We start from the raw sequence: 16,857 nt of genomic DNA, 5'->3' as shown, positions 1-16,857 counted from the left end.
ACCAGCAGAAGAAAGTTTAGACCTGACAGGGCCAATGGAGGCATCCACCCCCCAGAGAACACGGCCAGTCATTAAAAAAAGAGAGCGGGCATTAAAGAGTATGGCCAAATTAAGAGCAAAGTTAAGGTATGTTGAGGAGAAACTTGGGGCAAAGACAACACAACTGCTGTCACTAAACAGAAAAATTAGAAGGCTGGAGGCTAGACCAAAACGTGCAATTCTACCAGCAAAGATTTCACAAAGGGCCAGGATCAGAGAGGCTAAAAAGAAACTGCCGATCAATAGCAAGCGGAAACAACTTGGCAAGGTTGTGAGCATGTTCCTACATCGGGATGATGTCTCGACTGTCATAAATGGCAAGGCTGGAGAGATTCGTCGCAAGGGACAAATTTATAGAAAAAGAGCACTCACAGACACCTTGGCAAAACTCCATCGACGATTCCTTGCTGAACATCCTGAGCAAACAGTGTCCAAAGCTCAGTTCTTTAGATTGAGGCCATTTTGGATTATTAGGCCAAAAGTTAAAGACAGAGAGACGTGTGCATGTAAAATGCACGAGAACATTGCCTTTAAAATAAAAAGAATGGAACAGCTGGGAATCATTGAAACATCAAGCCCAGAGGATCTTGTGCAGTCCAGTGTGTGTGACACTGGCAACATGTCCTGCATGTATGGCAGATGTCAAAAATGCATCGAAAAGACCTTTCCTACATTCTTAGATCCTCTCACTCAGGGGAACACTGTCATCTGGCAAGAGTGGATCACAAGGTCCATCACTGTAACAAAGACCCTCAAGGATGGATCTACAGAGGAAAGGCAGACAAAGAAAACCTTCCTTGAAAAGCGTACCTCATCCATTGAGCGGTTGCTGGCCCTAACAAGAGAACACCTTCCAGGTTTTGCCATTCACATGTTTAATGTCAAGCACCAGTATTTGACATTGAAAGCAATGAAAGATACCCTGACAGATGATGCTGTTGCTGTGCATGTGGATTACAGCGAAAATTACAGCTGCAAATATGCCAAAGAAATCAAAGACACCCATTTTGGAACTGGGAATGATCAGGTAACCCTCCACACTGGGGTACTCTATCTCAGTAGGGGCAGAGTGGAAGCCTTTGCATCCCTCTCAGACTGCTTACAGCACGATGCAGTGGCAACCTGGGCTCATCTTGACCCAGTGCTAAGATACATACGAGGAAAGTATCCTGAAGTCCACAACATACATTTCATTTCAGATGGCCCAACTTCCCAGTATAGAAACAAAACATCTTTCTATCTAGCCTCCACTGTGCCCTTTATGCATGGATTTCAGTGGGTGACCTGGAACTTTACTGAGGCATCACATGGCAAAGGTGCACCAGATGGAGTAGGCGGGGCTTTGAAGAATGTTGCGGACAGAGTAGTTTCGTATGGGACCAGTATCCCTGATGCAGAGTCACTGTATGAGCAGCTGAGGAATAACTCATCAGTGATTCTGTACCAAGTGTCAGAGGAGAAAATAAAGGCCAGCTGTGAATTAGTTCCCCCCAACCTGAAAACTGTTCCTGGAACCATGAAAATACATCAAATAACTTCCACAAAAGCAGGAGTCATCAACACACGGGAGGTGTCCTGCTTTTGTGGAAGAAATTGCGAGTGTTTTTCTGCCCATTGCCATGTGCTCTCCGAGGAAGGTGAAGAGGACCCTGACAGAACCGAGACCATAGAGGTTGGACAGTGGGTCTTGGTAGAGTACGATGGTGACTTGTTCCCTGGCACAGTAACACAGATTGCTGAAGGGCAGTATGAAGTCGACACCATGACTTGTGCAGGGGGAAACCGCTTTTATGTGCCAAGTATCAGATTTCCAGGAGAAAGGGTCTGGTACTATCGTCAGGACATACGGGACATAATCCCAGAACCACTGCCTGTCACCTCCTCTGCTAGACATTTCTGCATTTTACCTGACATATGGGCAAAACACAAAAAACGCTCATGAGTTACAGTTGAGGGAAAACATAATTGGTACAAAGCAGTGGTTCCAGTTGTTTGTTTTAGTTGCTGCTGTTCAAGTTTTTACATGAAATTATTCTCAGAAAAAAGATTGTGTGGTTGATAGAATGTCAGGACCAATATTTTATAGCTAAAATAAAATAATTTTACAAGAGCACATGATGCTGTTATATTTAAATGTTTTTCTCATGACCACATGATGGTATGTTACATGGAAATTAATGATTCTCAGGAACACATGCTGGTATGTTACATTGAAAAAGTTCTCATGAACACATGATTGTATGTTATACTATAATAATAATATTCATACTAATGGTTGTATATTTGTTAGTGCTACAGCATAGGGCAGGCTACATGACATTTTTTTAATGAGCAAGATTGTAACTTGTATATACAACACTTGTTAACACAATACTGTGATGATTAATATAAATGAGAAAATGAAACACTGTTTATGAAATAAATATTCTTTTTTTTTTTAATTCTGTGTTTTAAATATATAAAATAGGGTTAGGCATCAAACCACTGTCAACAGTGAATGTATTGAACTAAATCTCATTTCCGAAACATTGATCCTCATTCCCGAAATGTCTCTCTCATTACCGAAACATCTATCTTCTTTACAAATTAAGTAATAATTAGATGATCATATTTTGTTTTAAAATGTATATACATATTATACAACACTACTTATTTAAGGTGTGCTACATAAAAAATGTGTATGTTATCTTTTAGTAAAACAATTAAATAAAATAAGTTGTAAATCATCATGTATGTTTCGGTAATGAGAGAAAATAAGGAAATTACAAAAAATAATAATTATGAAAAAGTAATCTCTCCAGAGTTTTACATAGCTTTGAACATTAGTAATAAGAGTCTATTTTAACATTAGCCAAAAATATACATTTTTAACCATATAATTAATGTAATGTCATGTTGCGGTAATGATAATTTTTTATGGACTTCATCTAAAAATGTAAATAAATATATAGGAAATATTTTTTTAAATCTTCTGAAAATAATGGTTATAGTAAGTTCATACCTTAATCTTATATGTGCAAAAAGAAAATTGGCTTCAAGGGCATTTTAAAAATTCTGATGCTTGCCACCTTCTAAATCTGGATTTCGTGAGAATCACCCCAATATGAGTCATTATTTGTGTTAAATATCTATGTTGGAAAAAATATATAGCCTGGACAAATGTCTGGGTATCCCATAGGATATCAACTGTCTCGTGGCTTAACGGCAGCGCGTCAGTGCGCTGAGCGCTCGGCCGGAGTTCGCGTACTATGTCTTCTTTTCATCTCTGACTAAGAGTAGGCCTACGAGACACAACAATAGGTTTTGACCATACATATTTATGTATATAGTTACTCTACATCGAGAGACCATAGGTAGGCCTATAATACATCAGTCAAAATCAATTGAATGTCACACTAGTTCACCTGCAGGTAGCGAGAAGCAAGAGGACAATCTCATATCATAAGAAAATCGAACCTACAATGTTGGGATAATAAGTCATCTGCTTTAGCCACTACACTATTTATCACTGCTGATGTAAGGGACTGTGAAGATTATAATACTAAAAGCAAGGCAATACTTGAATTAACATAAATAGCAAGAATGAGCCAAGTAGGGGAGTCAGTGTCTTAATCAAAATTAAGCTACAGGATAGATCAATCATTGAGTCATGAGATAAACATCCACTTCGCAAATTTTGGTTTAGGCGGTTGTGATTTTTGGTTAGGCGCTCCGGACACCAACAGGAACTACCAAGGAACGACACAAGTGCGACTGCCTAGGGGCAGTAGTTCAAACGACCAAACTTTGCGTCCTTGTTTGCGATTGAGAGTTCGAACTACCCTTTCTAGAAACACCAAATCCAAGAACGATGGAGCGTACTACCAAGGTTGCGACGCAAGTTAGCAAACGATGCTTTCTAGAAACGACCCCCAGAGCAGCGAGCAGGGCTGGGGACGTGAGTCCGGGCGTGTGCAGGCCCGAACTGCACTGTATGACCACTGAGCATAGATAAACAGTAAAATGTAGCTGGGACGGTAGAGGGGTTAGAAACCCATGAATGAAAATAGTCTATTTATTTCAGGTAGCCTATTTTTGCACCAAAAATATGTGAAAACCATGGAAGTTTAAAATGTTAAAAAAAAAAAAAAAAAAAAAAAAAAAAAAAAAAAAAACTCACGTTCCCAGCGCCCCCCTAGGTTGTATGAACGCCCCCTAGGTACCACGGTACCGCCCCCGTTGAGAAACCCTAGTCTATCATTAAGCTGGGGAATAAAATGGCTAGACCTAGATATCTAGCACCCTGTCATGGTTATCTGGCTCTCATATGAATTAGGGTCTGTGTCCACCACACACGTTTTTGCACTGGCAGTGTCTATTTTCTATACAAACCCTATGAAGTTCAGCATTCACAGTACTCAGCACCCTCAGTCACCTCGTTCTTGTTGACCAATTAAAATCGAGTAAGGGGCAAGACCTACATTATCAACAATGTTGGGAGGGGCAGAAGAAAACTCAATTAGTCAAGTCGTATGTGACTAAATATAGTCACATAAATATAAGACTACTGCAAACAGAATGCAAATTACAAATGCTAGAGGGATGACCTATTCTATTGTAATGCCATTCCAAAAGGGAAGAGTTGGCAAAGGGTTTTGGCAACCTAGCAAAAATAAACGTTTGTGAATAAAGCACTCTGAAAATGAGGCTTAGGACACTGTTTCTGTTTAGTGGACACAGACTTTCGCTGATTGGCTGCTTAGCAGCCAAAGACCATTCACAATAGGCTCCAGCAACTTCTTCCCGAATCTCCAACTTGAAGTGAGAAAATGTGTGAAGTTTAATTTTTTTTGTATCTCACTCCAGAAAGAGATCACTTCACTGTTTTCCACGATAGAAGCAAACCAATGCCTTTAAATGCATTGTGGCCCCGGCCGTGGCACGACTGGCTGGGGCACCTGCACCGTACGACGTACGGTTTCGATTCCGTAGTCCTTTCCAGATCCCACCCCAACTCTCTCTCCCACTCACTTCCTGTCATTCTCCACTATCCTGTCTGACTAAAGGCATAAAAAGCCCCCAAAAATATAGTTAAAAAAAATGCATCGTAAACATAGGGCCATATTTTGCACCCTGGCGCAAAACTCGTTTTCCACCCAGCGCAAGTATATTTTCTTATTTTGCACGTTTATTTTTTAAACAATGCGCCCAGGGGTGTGGCAATTAACAACTTAGGGAGTGGCTTAGCGCATTGTCTAAAAATCGCTACACCTGGTCAGAAGTCTATGGCGAGTTGTTTATATGTTATTTTAAGAGCGCACGTCCATGCAAAACATTACTAATTGCACGATTACAATGGGAAACATAATTAGAATAAAGATATTACGAAATACTGTACATCTCATGATGAGTAGTTATTCACCATCATTTGCAAATTGGTAGTAACGGTTAAAAATGATTAGGGGAAAGGCGAGAGACACGTATGGAGCACAGCTGAAGATGCACTGTCACAAGATATAAGCAACTCCTCTGCAGGATAAATGTTTTTTTATTCAGTCATTTGAGCAATATTAGGGTAAGTGTTGCTTTTTCCAGCCTATGTTTTCGATGGTAACCCATTGTCAGTCAATAGTGAAAGTAACTGCATATAACTGTCTTGTCGTTGACTGACACCATGGTGAAGTTAGTTTCACTTTGCCAATGAGTTCAAATAATAGACGAGTGCAAATGTGTGACGGCTATGCTAGGTTTTAGTAAAGCATGGTTTAGTGGAATGACTATTCCATACGGTCTCGCAAGCAGTCTCCTTCAAATGTGCCGTTGAATGTCAAAATACCGATGCATTCTTTGACATCGCACCGTTAAAGGGAATGACAGATGTCATTCTCATTGGTTTAAATGATGTTACGCCCCAAACACACCCATGACTGATTAAGAAACCTAGGAACACCTTCTTGCGCCATGCGCTTGACGTTTGATAACGAAAACCCTCCCAATGTGGACTGGACATCCTACTAAATTTGAATAAGCTTTTGACGAGTGACGATGCGCTTTTGACTGTCATGATAGGGCCCATAGAAGGAAATAGAAATTATTCTTGAAGGCGCAGTCAGTGATTCTAATCTACACTTCTGCAGTCCTCTAGCTGACTGTGTGTACAAAATTGTTGTTGGTATACAATCCTAGCTTTGTAAGTGGAAAACAAAGTGGCTCAGAACAACCTATCCATGATAACAATGTTATGACATGATATATCACTGATAGACAGGTAATAACAGATAAGCAAAGAGGGGGAAAATATACTTACTTGAGTGAATGTTTTCTTTACTTTACCCAGGCTGCGATCAACTTTTCTGGACTCTGCAAACAGCTCACTCCAGAGCTGTCCTATACTGGCTGCCAGCTCCAACTCCTCGTCTGAAGCCTAATCAATATAATACAATGTATTTTTCTCAATTACATTTGGCAGGCATAATAAAGCTAATATAGCATTATGATATGATACATGTAGTGATTAGCTGTTGAATAGTGCTGAAAGTCACAATCAAACAGGAGGAAAAGGTAAGATACCAAGTAGACTATATTGGCATACCTCTATATTATACATGGTTAGTGTCCTGTATCTCTCCTGGATATCAGTAAATCTCATCTCCACAGCCATTGACATATCTCTTATATCTGAGATTGTGCCCAAAACAAACTTGAGATTTTCCAGGGTATCTGGATTCCTCTTCAGATTCTCTGAAAATTGCTGTCACACAGACAAACAACATTTTCAAAATTTTCCATGAAATAGAATTAACTTAAAAACAAATGGGTACACTAACATACCAACAGATTGTTGCGCAGGCTATGGAGGTCCTCCCTGACAGACTCATTGAGTAGTCTACCAAGTGAAGTGACCCAAGCTTGGGAATTCTCACGTACAGCATGTGCCAGTGGCTCAAGGTTAAGCCGCACAATGTGTTCATCTTTCACAAATGGTTGCTGTGTCACCTCTTTGCTTATGCGGGTGTAAAACTGCAGTTTCTCATCATACATAACACATGAGGGGCGTTTGGCAGCAAACTTCTCCATGACGATGGCTTTGTCCAATTTCCAAAGAGGACGGTAGCGTTTCCAGCGGTTGAGGTAACGGCCCACAGAGTTAAGAAGGCGCTGGGCACTCTGTGAGACAGCTATAGCACGCTCAGTCACCTGTGGGTGCTGGCAAATTTCGTTGTAGAAACTGAAGATCGCAGGCTCATCCTCACCCTCTACACGCTGGGGAGGACATTCAATGCATGTTCCATGCATCCAGCGTGTAAACTTCTGAAAAGTGCATCAAAGAAGTGGATTAAACTTTAACCAAAGGTCCAGACTCTAGAAAGTTAATAAAACACATGTATGCACCACCATTATGCTATTTCACTTAGTGGTCCTCCTACAATGAATCAATGCACATACAGAGCTGTTACCTTAGTGCTTTCCACACAGTCTCGGACACACTGCATAATCAGTTTATATATTTCATTGCTTTTAGGATGAAGCATAATCTCTGGGGCAGAGAGTATTGTTTCAATTTGGAATAAAGGTGTGTCACCAAGTAAAGCTGTGTTGAACATCTGTATATTCCTGGAGGAAAAATGGGAGAACTGTACATCATATGATCTTTTTTTCCTGCAAAACCTCATATTCTGTATTAAGACAATTTTATGGCTAGAGGTGTTTGAGTGATGCATCACAACACTGGAAACTGCAAACACAAAGAAGAACTGAAATCATCTGGTTAGTTAAAAAACAGGACAACTCCATGAGAATACAGTCAAAAGTCAGCTTGGTCTCCAATTCAATTCCACTCTTCTAAAACTATTTTTAGAGTTAGAAAATCTAACCAAGTATTATTAATCACTGTCACGAGATATAAGCAACTCCTCTGCAGGATAAATGTGGTTTTGTTCAGTCATTTGAGCAATATTGCTTAAGTGTTGCTTTTTGCAGCGGTAACCCATTATCAGTCAATAGTGAAAGTAATTGCATATAACTGTCTTGTCGTTGACTGACACCTTGGTGAAGTTAGTTTCACTCTGCCAATGAGTTCAAATAATAGACGAGTGCAAATGCGTGAAGCATGGTTTAGTGGAATTCCATACAGTCTCGCAAGCAGCCTCCTTCAAATGCGGCGTTGAATGCCAAAATACCGATGCATTTATTTGACATATCGCGCTTTGCGCCGTTAAAGGGAATGACAGATGTCATTCTCATTGGTTTAAATTATGTTACGCCCCAAACACACCCATATGACTGATTAAAAAACCTAGGAACACCTTGTTGCGCCATGCGCTCGATGTTTGATAACGAAACCCCTCCCAATGTGGACTGGACATCCTACTAAATTTGAATGAGCTTTTGACGAGTGACGATGCACTTTAGAATGCCATGATAGGATACAAGGATACAAGGAAGTTTATTGTCACATGCATATAGTTACTGGAAGTAAGAAATGCAGTGAAATGATGTCTGGTGTCAGCCTATTTGTGCATTTATGGGGGGGTAAAAAGTGCAGTAGAAGAGGGGTTTAGTAGATTAAGTGGCAAGGGCTGCAAAGGAAAGGTGGGGGAGGATTGGGATTGGGGGGGGCACCAACAAGGAGCACCCAAGAGCAACTTGGGCAAGGAAAAACTCCCTTACCAAGGAAGAAACCTTGGGCAGATCCACGGCTCAAGGGGCTAACCCAACTGCCAGGGGTCTTGGTGTGTGTGTTGGGGGGATGACAAGGGAGATGGGATAGTGTGCTGTGTATGTGGGGAGAGGGCAGTGTGCAATATGTGTGTTGGAGAAGCTTCCTCATGAGACAATGTGCTGTGTATTGGGAGGGGGGGGGTGCAGTGTGCTGTAAGTATGTTTGGGATGTGTGTTGGAGAAGCTTCCTGATGAAATAATGTGCTGTGTGATAGGGCCCGTATACCTATAAAGATTTGGTTCTTATATCTAGTTAAAAAGAACTTAAGAAGAATTGTGACCTTCACTACACTGGGAAAATAATGTGAAATTAGATGTTTTTGTTTTGACACTAGTGCTTAAAATATATTTTTTTTATCCCTGAAGAGCACGCGTTAAAGATATGGTTCTCGTATCTAGTTAAAAAGAACAACATTTAACATTTGCTTAAATCAAGTCAAAATGATCTTGCTGAAAAGGCACTAGGTAAGTCTTTTTATACTAAAAAACAATACAAACTAGAATTTTGATCTAACAGGGTTCCCAATGACTTTTCCTGACTTTCCCTGACAAAAAAAACCTTAATTTCCATGACCTACTATAATGAAGGGTACAATATACCGACCAAAGATTTCAGAACAGTCGCGTAGCGTTCAAGAATCTTTTATTTTTTTTAGAGCGGGAGATGAATAAATTGCCATTGAATGAACAAAGTTGGACTAACCACAACTACTCAAGCAAGCAGTAAAGCTAATAACCAGATATACACCAATTCTGAGTTGAAATATATTTGTATTAATGTATTTTGGCAACATTTCAAACTGCTACAACATAATTCCCTGATATTCCATGACATTGGCCCCAAAATGATAAAATTCCCTGACTTTCCAAATCTGGAATAGACTTTCCAAATTTCTATGATATTTCAGAAATTCCATGACCTGTGGGAACCCTGATTTAAATATAAGATTAATAATACTTGGTTAGATAAGTTGTTTTTGCAGTGTACATAATCTATATAAAACCAGATTTCCCCAAAAAAATACGGGAAGGCAATATGGTAGATAGCTATGTAGCAAATTTGTCCTAAAAGCAAGCCTTCCCAGTTATAGTATATTCCCATTATATTATCCCAGTATATTCCCATTATAGTTCCCATTACCCCCTAGCCTGGGGGTAATGGGAACTATCCGACGAACTTCTGGCAAATTTGAGATTTTCTCTGAAAGTCTGTCTGGCCTAGAGCCCATTCTAGCCCATTTCCAATTTTCCTAAATCTAGGCACCATTGAGGCGGGCTTTACACGATGACGATAGAGCACCCTGTTGATAACCCTGCTATCACGTTGGTTTTAGACAGGGAGTTGGAAGAAATGTTCTCGTAACTGCTTCCTTATGTTGGAATGTGCAACAATGTAGCCTACAAAAATGTAAGGGATACCTATGTGATATCTGCAACAGTGGTAGGCTACTGAAAGCTGTTTGATATTCTGTTCATTTATACGCCTACAGTAGCTGCACGTAGCCGACAGAAAACACATATTTTTGAATTGATGTGCTATGCTGACTTGTTAAATGTAAGCCAACAATGGTTTATTTAGTCATCATATCCATTTTCGCCATATCTGGTCATCTTCTTTATCATTAAGGCTACACCGTTTCAACCAGAAACTCAGAGGGCCAGATGTACTAACGCTTTTGCACCCACTTCAGGCGTATTTGTTTCGCAATGTGCGTGTAAAATAATTGCGAGGTATGTACAAACAGGCCGCAATGATGTAAAAGCGCAAACTGCCTGTCGCGGGAGCTGAACGTGGCAGATTGCGTTTGTCATGTCATGCATATGCATTCATGGGAGGATCCAGGGGAAAGTGGGACTTTAGCGTAAAAAGATGGGAGGGGAAGAGTAAAGAACGCCTAATTATGTATTCCGCGGTATGTACAAAGACTGCTCCTGAAAGCGCACGTCTATTCTGCGCCTAAATAAGAGAACCTTTCAAAGACAACAGAATCGCTATTTAGAGCACCAGTTTTTGTGGTGAAAGTATTTGTACTGCCAAAAGCAACCTTAACTTTCGTTGGCCTTTCGAATGTCTTACTTTCACTTTCACGTCATTCACTTTCCTACTTGCTAGATTTGACCAATCTTCCATAGCCTACGTGCACTAGTAGTTTGAGTAGAACTACTGATCTTTATTATCTCCCTGCTTGTTTACATCTTATCATGTATGGTATTATTTCATGATCGCTAAACGTTTGATTCTTTTTAATGTTTCATCAGTTAAATTCATTCAACGGCGCTTGTATGTAGGCGCTGCCATTCAGTTGTGGACGTTCGTAAATTGCGTTTATGGGCGGAGAAAGGCAGAGAAAGGCGCAGTTTACACTAAGGATTGAATGATTGATAAATACGACGGAAACTTGGGTCTGACAGCGTTCGCAAATCTGCGGTGTGTCCATGACGCTGATAACGCTACGTTCGCAAATGTACGTACATCTGGCCCAGAATGCTTAGAAAATGAAATAGGCTAGCCTAAACACATTGCAACATCGAGAGTTTTTATGGGAAGAAAATGATTTACAGACCACTAGCTGCATTAAGCTACACTTCAGTGTTTGCCTTGAAACAATTCCGGCATAATTGCTATGAACGTTTCAGTCTCGTCCCCATGCCTGCTTTATCCAGCCGGCTAGAAATGACGAATGAAATAAAATGCTCGTTTGAACGTGAACGAAGAGCTGAAAATGCAAATGCAATTGACAAAATATTAGCTTAGCTTTTAGGACAAATTTGCTTAACTCACTGGCAGAAAAAATTGCTTGTTTTCAGGATGAGATGTCTTAAAATAAGTCAAACTTTTCTTAAATTAAGTCAAATGATGTCACGAGAAAGCGCTAGGTAAGTCTCTTTATACTGAAAACAATACAAACTAGTTGTTTTTTATCTTGATATAAGATTAATAATCTAGATTAGTACCACACACACACACACACACACACAATCCCAATCCCATTTGATGAACTGTGATGAACTCTACTACTTGTTTTTAGAGACATCAATGAGATGATTGTTTTTAGAGACATCAATGCTATAAATTTGCAACCTCTATACACTGCAAAAAATGAATTCTAACCAAGTGTTATTGATCTTATATTAAGATTAAAAAATCTATTTGGTATTGTTTTTAGTATGAAAAGACTTACCTAGCGTCCTCTCAAAAGATCATTTTGACTTTAATTTAAGAAGACTTTAACTTATTTTAAGGAGTCTTATCAAGACAAATTTGCTCAACGCACTGGCAGACAAATTTGCTTAATAAGGTGCCATAATAAATAGCAAACTAGTAATTACCTAACCCTTTGTTAATATTTGTTAATTGTTACTAACATATCTATTTGGCACAAGTTAATAGTTTTTTAATCATTAATTAAATATTAGTTGTTTGCATAAAATCTGTACGTTAATGTTTTAGCAAATCTATTAACTAATATTGTATTAAAATGTGTTAATAGTTAACTAAATGTCTTTTTGGCACTAATTAACAGTTATTTCTTGCATCATTTAAATGTTAAATGTTTATTTGCAAACTATTTGTTAATAGAAAAGTTAATGACTTATTATTATTTAACTAACTGTTATTAAACTGTGCTTCTGCCTATCCCAATATGAACCGCTCTCCATAGGACCCTTAGATAAATAGATAGATACTTTATTGATCCCCAAGGGGAAATTCAAGAAAAAAACACGGAGCTACCTTGACATGCTGCCACTGTTGTCAGCGCCGGAACCGCTTGCAATAAAGTTGGTTAAGCTTAATTAATATATTAGTAGTATATAGGTATAAGTGTGGGGCCCCTTATAATAAAGTTGGTTAAGCTTAATTAATATATTAGTAATATATAACTATCAGCATGGGGGACCCTTATAATAAAGTTGGTTAAGCTTAAAGGACAATTCCGGCGCAAAATGAACCTAGGGGTTAATAACACATGTGTACCGAGTTCGACCGTTCGCTGGGATGTATTTTCATGCTAGTCGAATGTGACCAGTTTTATTGCAAACCGCTTATTAGCGTTTAACGCTAGCCTTCGGGGCACACGTACAGTAGAAAGAAATCGCTATTTCTATACCACTAACAAGGCTCAAAATAGCACCACACTTACACAGTAGCATAATGAGGGTCTCTACATGTAAACCGAAGCATTGAGAACTTTGTAAGTGTACAGGCAGTTTATTAAAAAGAAACACATTACCGTTCACGTCTGGTTCACATATACAGGCAGGCGATGTGAACTAAAATCAAACGTAATTTGCTCAATATAGGCCTATCAGAAATAATAGCTCCGATGTAACATAACTTGTATAGTTTACGTACTTAGTGGATGTCCATCTGGTCCCTCTGGTATGGATCGCCGCCGCCTGTGTGGCATTGACTACAGGTAGCTTCTAGCTCTCTCTCATAGCCCTTTCACGGAGCTCCCGCAGCTCTTCGTTGGTATATTCCGACTCGAAAAGATAAGGACGTCCAATAAGGGTTCATCCTCGATGTCTTCAAATTCGTTCAAATAACCTGCCATCTCTTATGTCTCCTGTTGCGTTCAGTGCTTCTCTTTTGCACAGTCCTTCTGCAACAACGTTTCACCCGAGATTCACTTCCCAGAGTGCTGTTTAACCAAGGCGCCTGCCTGTATGTGAACCAGACGTGAACGGTAATGTGTTTCTTTTTAATAAACTGCCTGTATACTTACAAAGTTCTCAATGCTTCGGTTTACATGTAGAGACCCTCATTATGCTACTGTGTAAGTGTGGTGCTATTTTGAGCCTTGTTAGTGGTATAGAAATAGCGATTTCTTTCTACAGTACGTGTGCCCCGAAGGCTAGCGTTAAACGCTAATAAGCGGTTTGCAATAAAACTGGTCACATTCGACTAGCATGAAAATACATCCCAGCGAACGGTCGAACTCGGTACACATGTGTTATTAACCCCTAGGTTCATTTTGCGCCGGAATTGTCCTTTAATTAATATATTAGTAGTATATAGCTATCAGTGTGGAGCCCCTTATAATAAAGTTGGTTAAGCTTAATTAATATATTAGTAATATATAACTACTCAGACGGTGAAGGGACTGAGACCAAAACTGGCTTATCACATTTATTCCTTTAGGAAAAGTTAAAACAAAACAACAAGTAGTTGAATTTTATTACATGTATCATTCCTATACCATCACTGTCAGCCCTACTAGCAAGGGAGACAGTTTATTAATATTCTGAGACTCACTACACTCACAGACGTAGACCATACGGAGGTAATGCATAAACATAATGCTAAACTAAATGTACATTAATTTCCTGCTAGACTGAATTGCACTTTCCATGCACACTAAGCTAAACTACACTGAATGCATGGAAAGTTGCTAGCGGAGTTTACAGCTAGTCACGTTAGACTCAGTGTGTATGAACTCCTGGTCATAATGAAAACATTAATAAACGTTCTCGAAGTTGCTAGAATTGCACCCAAATCTTAACAATACATGTAAAGTAACATAATACAGGTGGTATATCAAAGTTTCCAACTTAAACAACATTTTACAGTTACAAAATTAAAACAAAGTGGGGAGAGCTTTATACAGTCAACCTACGCAATGCAAAGCATGCCGCTTCTGACACCCCTCTCCCCTGAATTTCACCAAATTCAAGCAGCAACCAAATAGTACTTCCAAAGGCAAAGAGTACACTACTTTCAAACACTAGACAGAGGGTCACCAATTACAGTACAGCCAACCACAGAGGTATCCAATAAGGATGAAGTGGAAGAAGAGGAGCGCAATCTCTCACACAACCAACCACTGGCAGTAGGGTGCCTTATACACCCCACAAGACCATAAAGCCATAAACCATAAATTCCATAAATTCTCCACAAAGCTAATCAGAAAAGCTAGCTAAATAATAATATGTCATTAACTTTTATATTAGCATATAATTTGTAAATAAACATTTAACAATTAAATGATGTAAGAAATAACTGTTAATTAGTGCCAAAAATATATTTAGTTAACTATTAACATATATTAATACAATATTTGGGTAACACTTTATTTTAAGGTCCACATGTTAGCCACTAATACATACCTAATTAATACCTGTATTAGTGACTTGTAAGGCATGTGTTAGGCAACATTAACCATTTGTTAGGTGTGTATTCACAAATTTCTTGTTCATGATGAATTAGGCCTTTATTATTGATATAATCTTAATAATGACCTTGTAAGCCTTGATCTCTACATACTAATTAGTAGTAAGTACCAAAACAGAATATGCATAACCTACTTGTATACTGTCTGAATAAATCCCAAATAGTAGGAGAACAGTAGAATGAGCAAGTGTATGGCTCAACCTCATTGCTGCATTTCACTGCCCAGGTTGCTGTGTGAAATAGCACTTAATAACTGGGAGATTGGCTCCCATTCTAAAGTGGAAACTGGTTCCTTGGTAGCAAGCACATTATCATCAGTAATACCTCTGCAGAATGTACTTATTAGTCATGAATTGGTTCCATATTCTAAAGTCAGGCATTATTATTATTAAGAATTATATGATGGGAACAGTCTAGACTATAACTCCTGGTCAATACAGACATTCTTTACCCTTAATACATTGCTAGTGCATACATTGTTCATTCAAAATATGGTCCCTGTTCTAAAGTAGAGGCTGGGACAATGTTTATTTAACAAGTTCTGTAAACATGTTACTGTACATTGTACTCTCAATGAGCTCACAAAGCACAAAAAGACTAGCAATACCTTCTCCCAATACTGATAAAATACTAGTCCACTCTGGAAAGTAAATAGCAAATGTTCTTTTGTGTGATTTCTTTACTGCTACTGTAGTTTTCAGGCAAATAGGCCTGCTGTGTACACGTTTTTGATATGTGGTAGGTGGGTCCCGTTTCAAAGAAGACCACCACAGATGTGTTGAATGACAATTCTTTTGCCCTTTTTATTTGTTTAAAAGACGTGTTGCTAGGATACGGGTACGCTGGCGAGTCACGCCGCTCCGTCTAGCTTCTTGTTTATGTTTAAGTGTTCGTCTTTTTCTGTAAAAATGTGTCCTGTTGAAGTGTGCACTCTTTAAGATGAACACAATGAGCATCTATAGGCGCTTTTATCAACGCGGTTTGTCGCTAGCCTAACACCTGTTTTGAGTCCGAGACCCCGACCACAACATCCACGTCCACTAGTGAGGATTCTGCCTGTCGCTAATATGCCTGATGACTGCACTACGAGAGATAACTTCTCAGTGTCTGGTGAGAGATAACATCTGTGGGACCTGACTGCGAGCTTTTGAGTGTTTAGTTGATCTGAACTGTCATCTGGATGTCGACGTTGTGATGCTAGCTAGCTAACCAACTAGCTAGCCACTAACGTCAACCATCAACAGACGTCAACGCACGAGCTGTGTCAGGATTTCACCTTGAGAAGTTGCTGGTATGAACTTTTACATCGTCTGCCAAGGGAACTCAACTCACCGCCTGCCAACTTTCACACCTCTGCCATCTAGCTGCAGGCCTACGTTTTAACACTGGACTGTCCAGGAGCAATGTACGGGAACATCATTTAAGCGACTTTTTTTTAAACATCATGCTGGAGAGAAGAGAGAGCCGCCCACCGCCACGGCCACTGCCCCCTAATCTGCTGGCTGATCTGCTCACCGGGGCCGAAAGGGGACTTGTGGACTAAACTGCTGGCGAAAGCACTATCAGCTGCCTGTGGACTTATTGAGTGTTTTTTGTTTGTCTTTGTCTGCGTGAGCGATGAGTCCGTTTGTTTTATGTCTGGTGTTGTTCTGTAAGCCTACTGTCTTTGTAAAGACAGGCTTGCTTTACTGTCACTGTCTATTTGTCTGTCTATTTATTTGTGTTTGTCTTGGTGTGATGTCACAGGTTAAGGTGACCAGATTTCTGAGACAAAATCCGGGGACATTTTCAGTTGAGAAGCTTAAAACATGTAATATTTTAATCTTTGTCAACTTAAAACGGGGACACTGTCCCGGGCGTCACTAGAGCTGCACTAGTCCACAATCCCCCTAGGGGGGTTCGGGGGCATGCTCCCCCGTAAGAAAATTTGGTATATTTTAACGTTT

The 16,857-nt window shown here is 39.6% G+C and overlaps 1 protein-coding gene across 1 annotated transcript in view; it reads right to left on the bottom strand.

Moving 5' to 3' along the window:
• dnah10 (dynein axonemal heavy chain 10) overlaps nt 1–16,857 on the bottom strand; it is a 394,370-nt gene that overhangs the window by 244,913 nt on the left and 132,600 nt on the right. Inside the window, exons 18-21 of the mRNA XM_076271417.1 lie at nt 7,476–7,632; nt 6,850–7,329; nt 6,611–6,769; nt 6,326–6,442 (exon numbers count right to left, since the gene is read on the bottom strand). Coding sequence (XP_076127532.1) covers nt 6,326–6,442; nt 6,611–6,769; nt 6,850–7,329; nt 7,476–7,632 — 913 coding nt within the window. The remainder of the gene's footprint in view (nt 1–6,325; nt 6,443–6,610; nt 6,770–6,849; nt 7,330–7,475; nt 7,633–16,857) is intronic.

This window comes from Alosa pseudoharengus, unplaced genomic scaffold, assembly GCF_046254945.1.
Source record: "Alosa pseudoharengus isolate Yale_2024_CS ecotype anadromous, Long Island Sound unplaced genomic scaffold, YU_APseudo_1.1 YU_APseudo_1.1_scf_6, whole genome shotgun sequence".
NCBI lineage: Eukaryota > Metazoa > Chordata > Actinopteri > Clupeiformes > Clupeidae > Alosa > Alosa pseudoharengus.
Note: the sequence above shows the minus strand (reverse complement) of the source record. Positions and strands in the feature narration are given on the sequence as shown.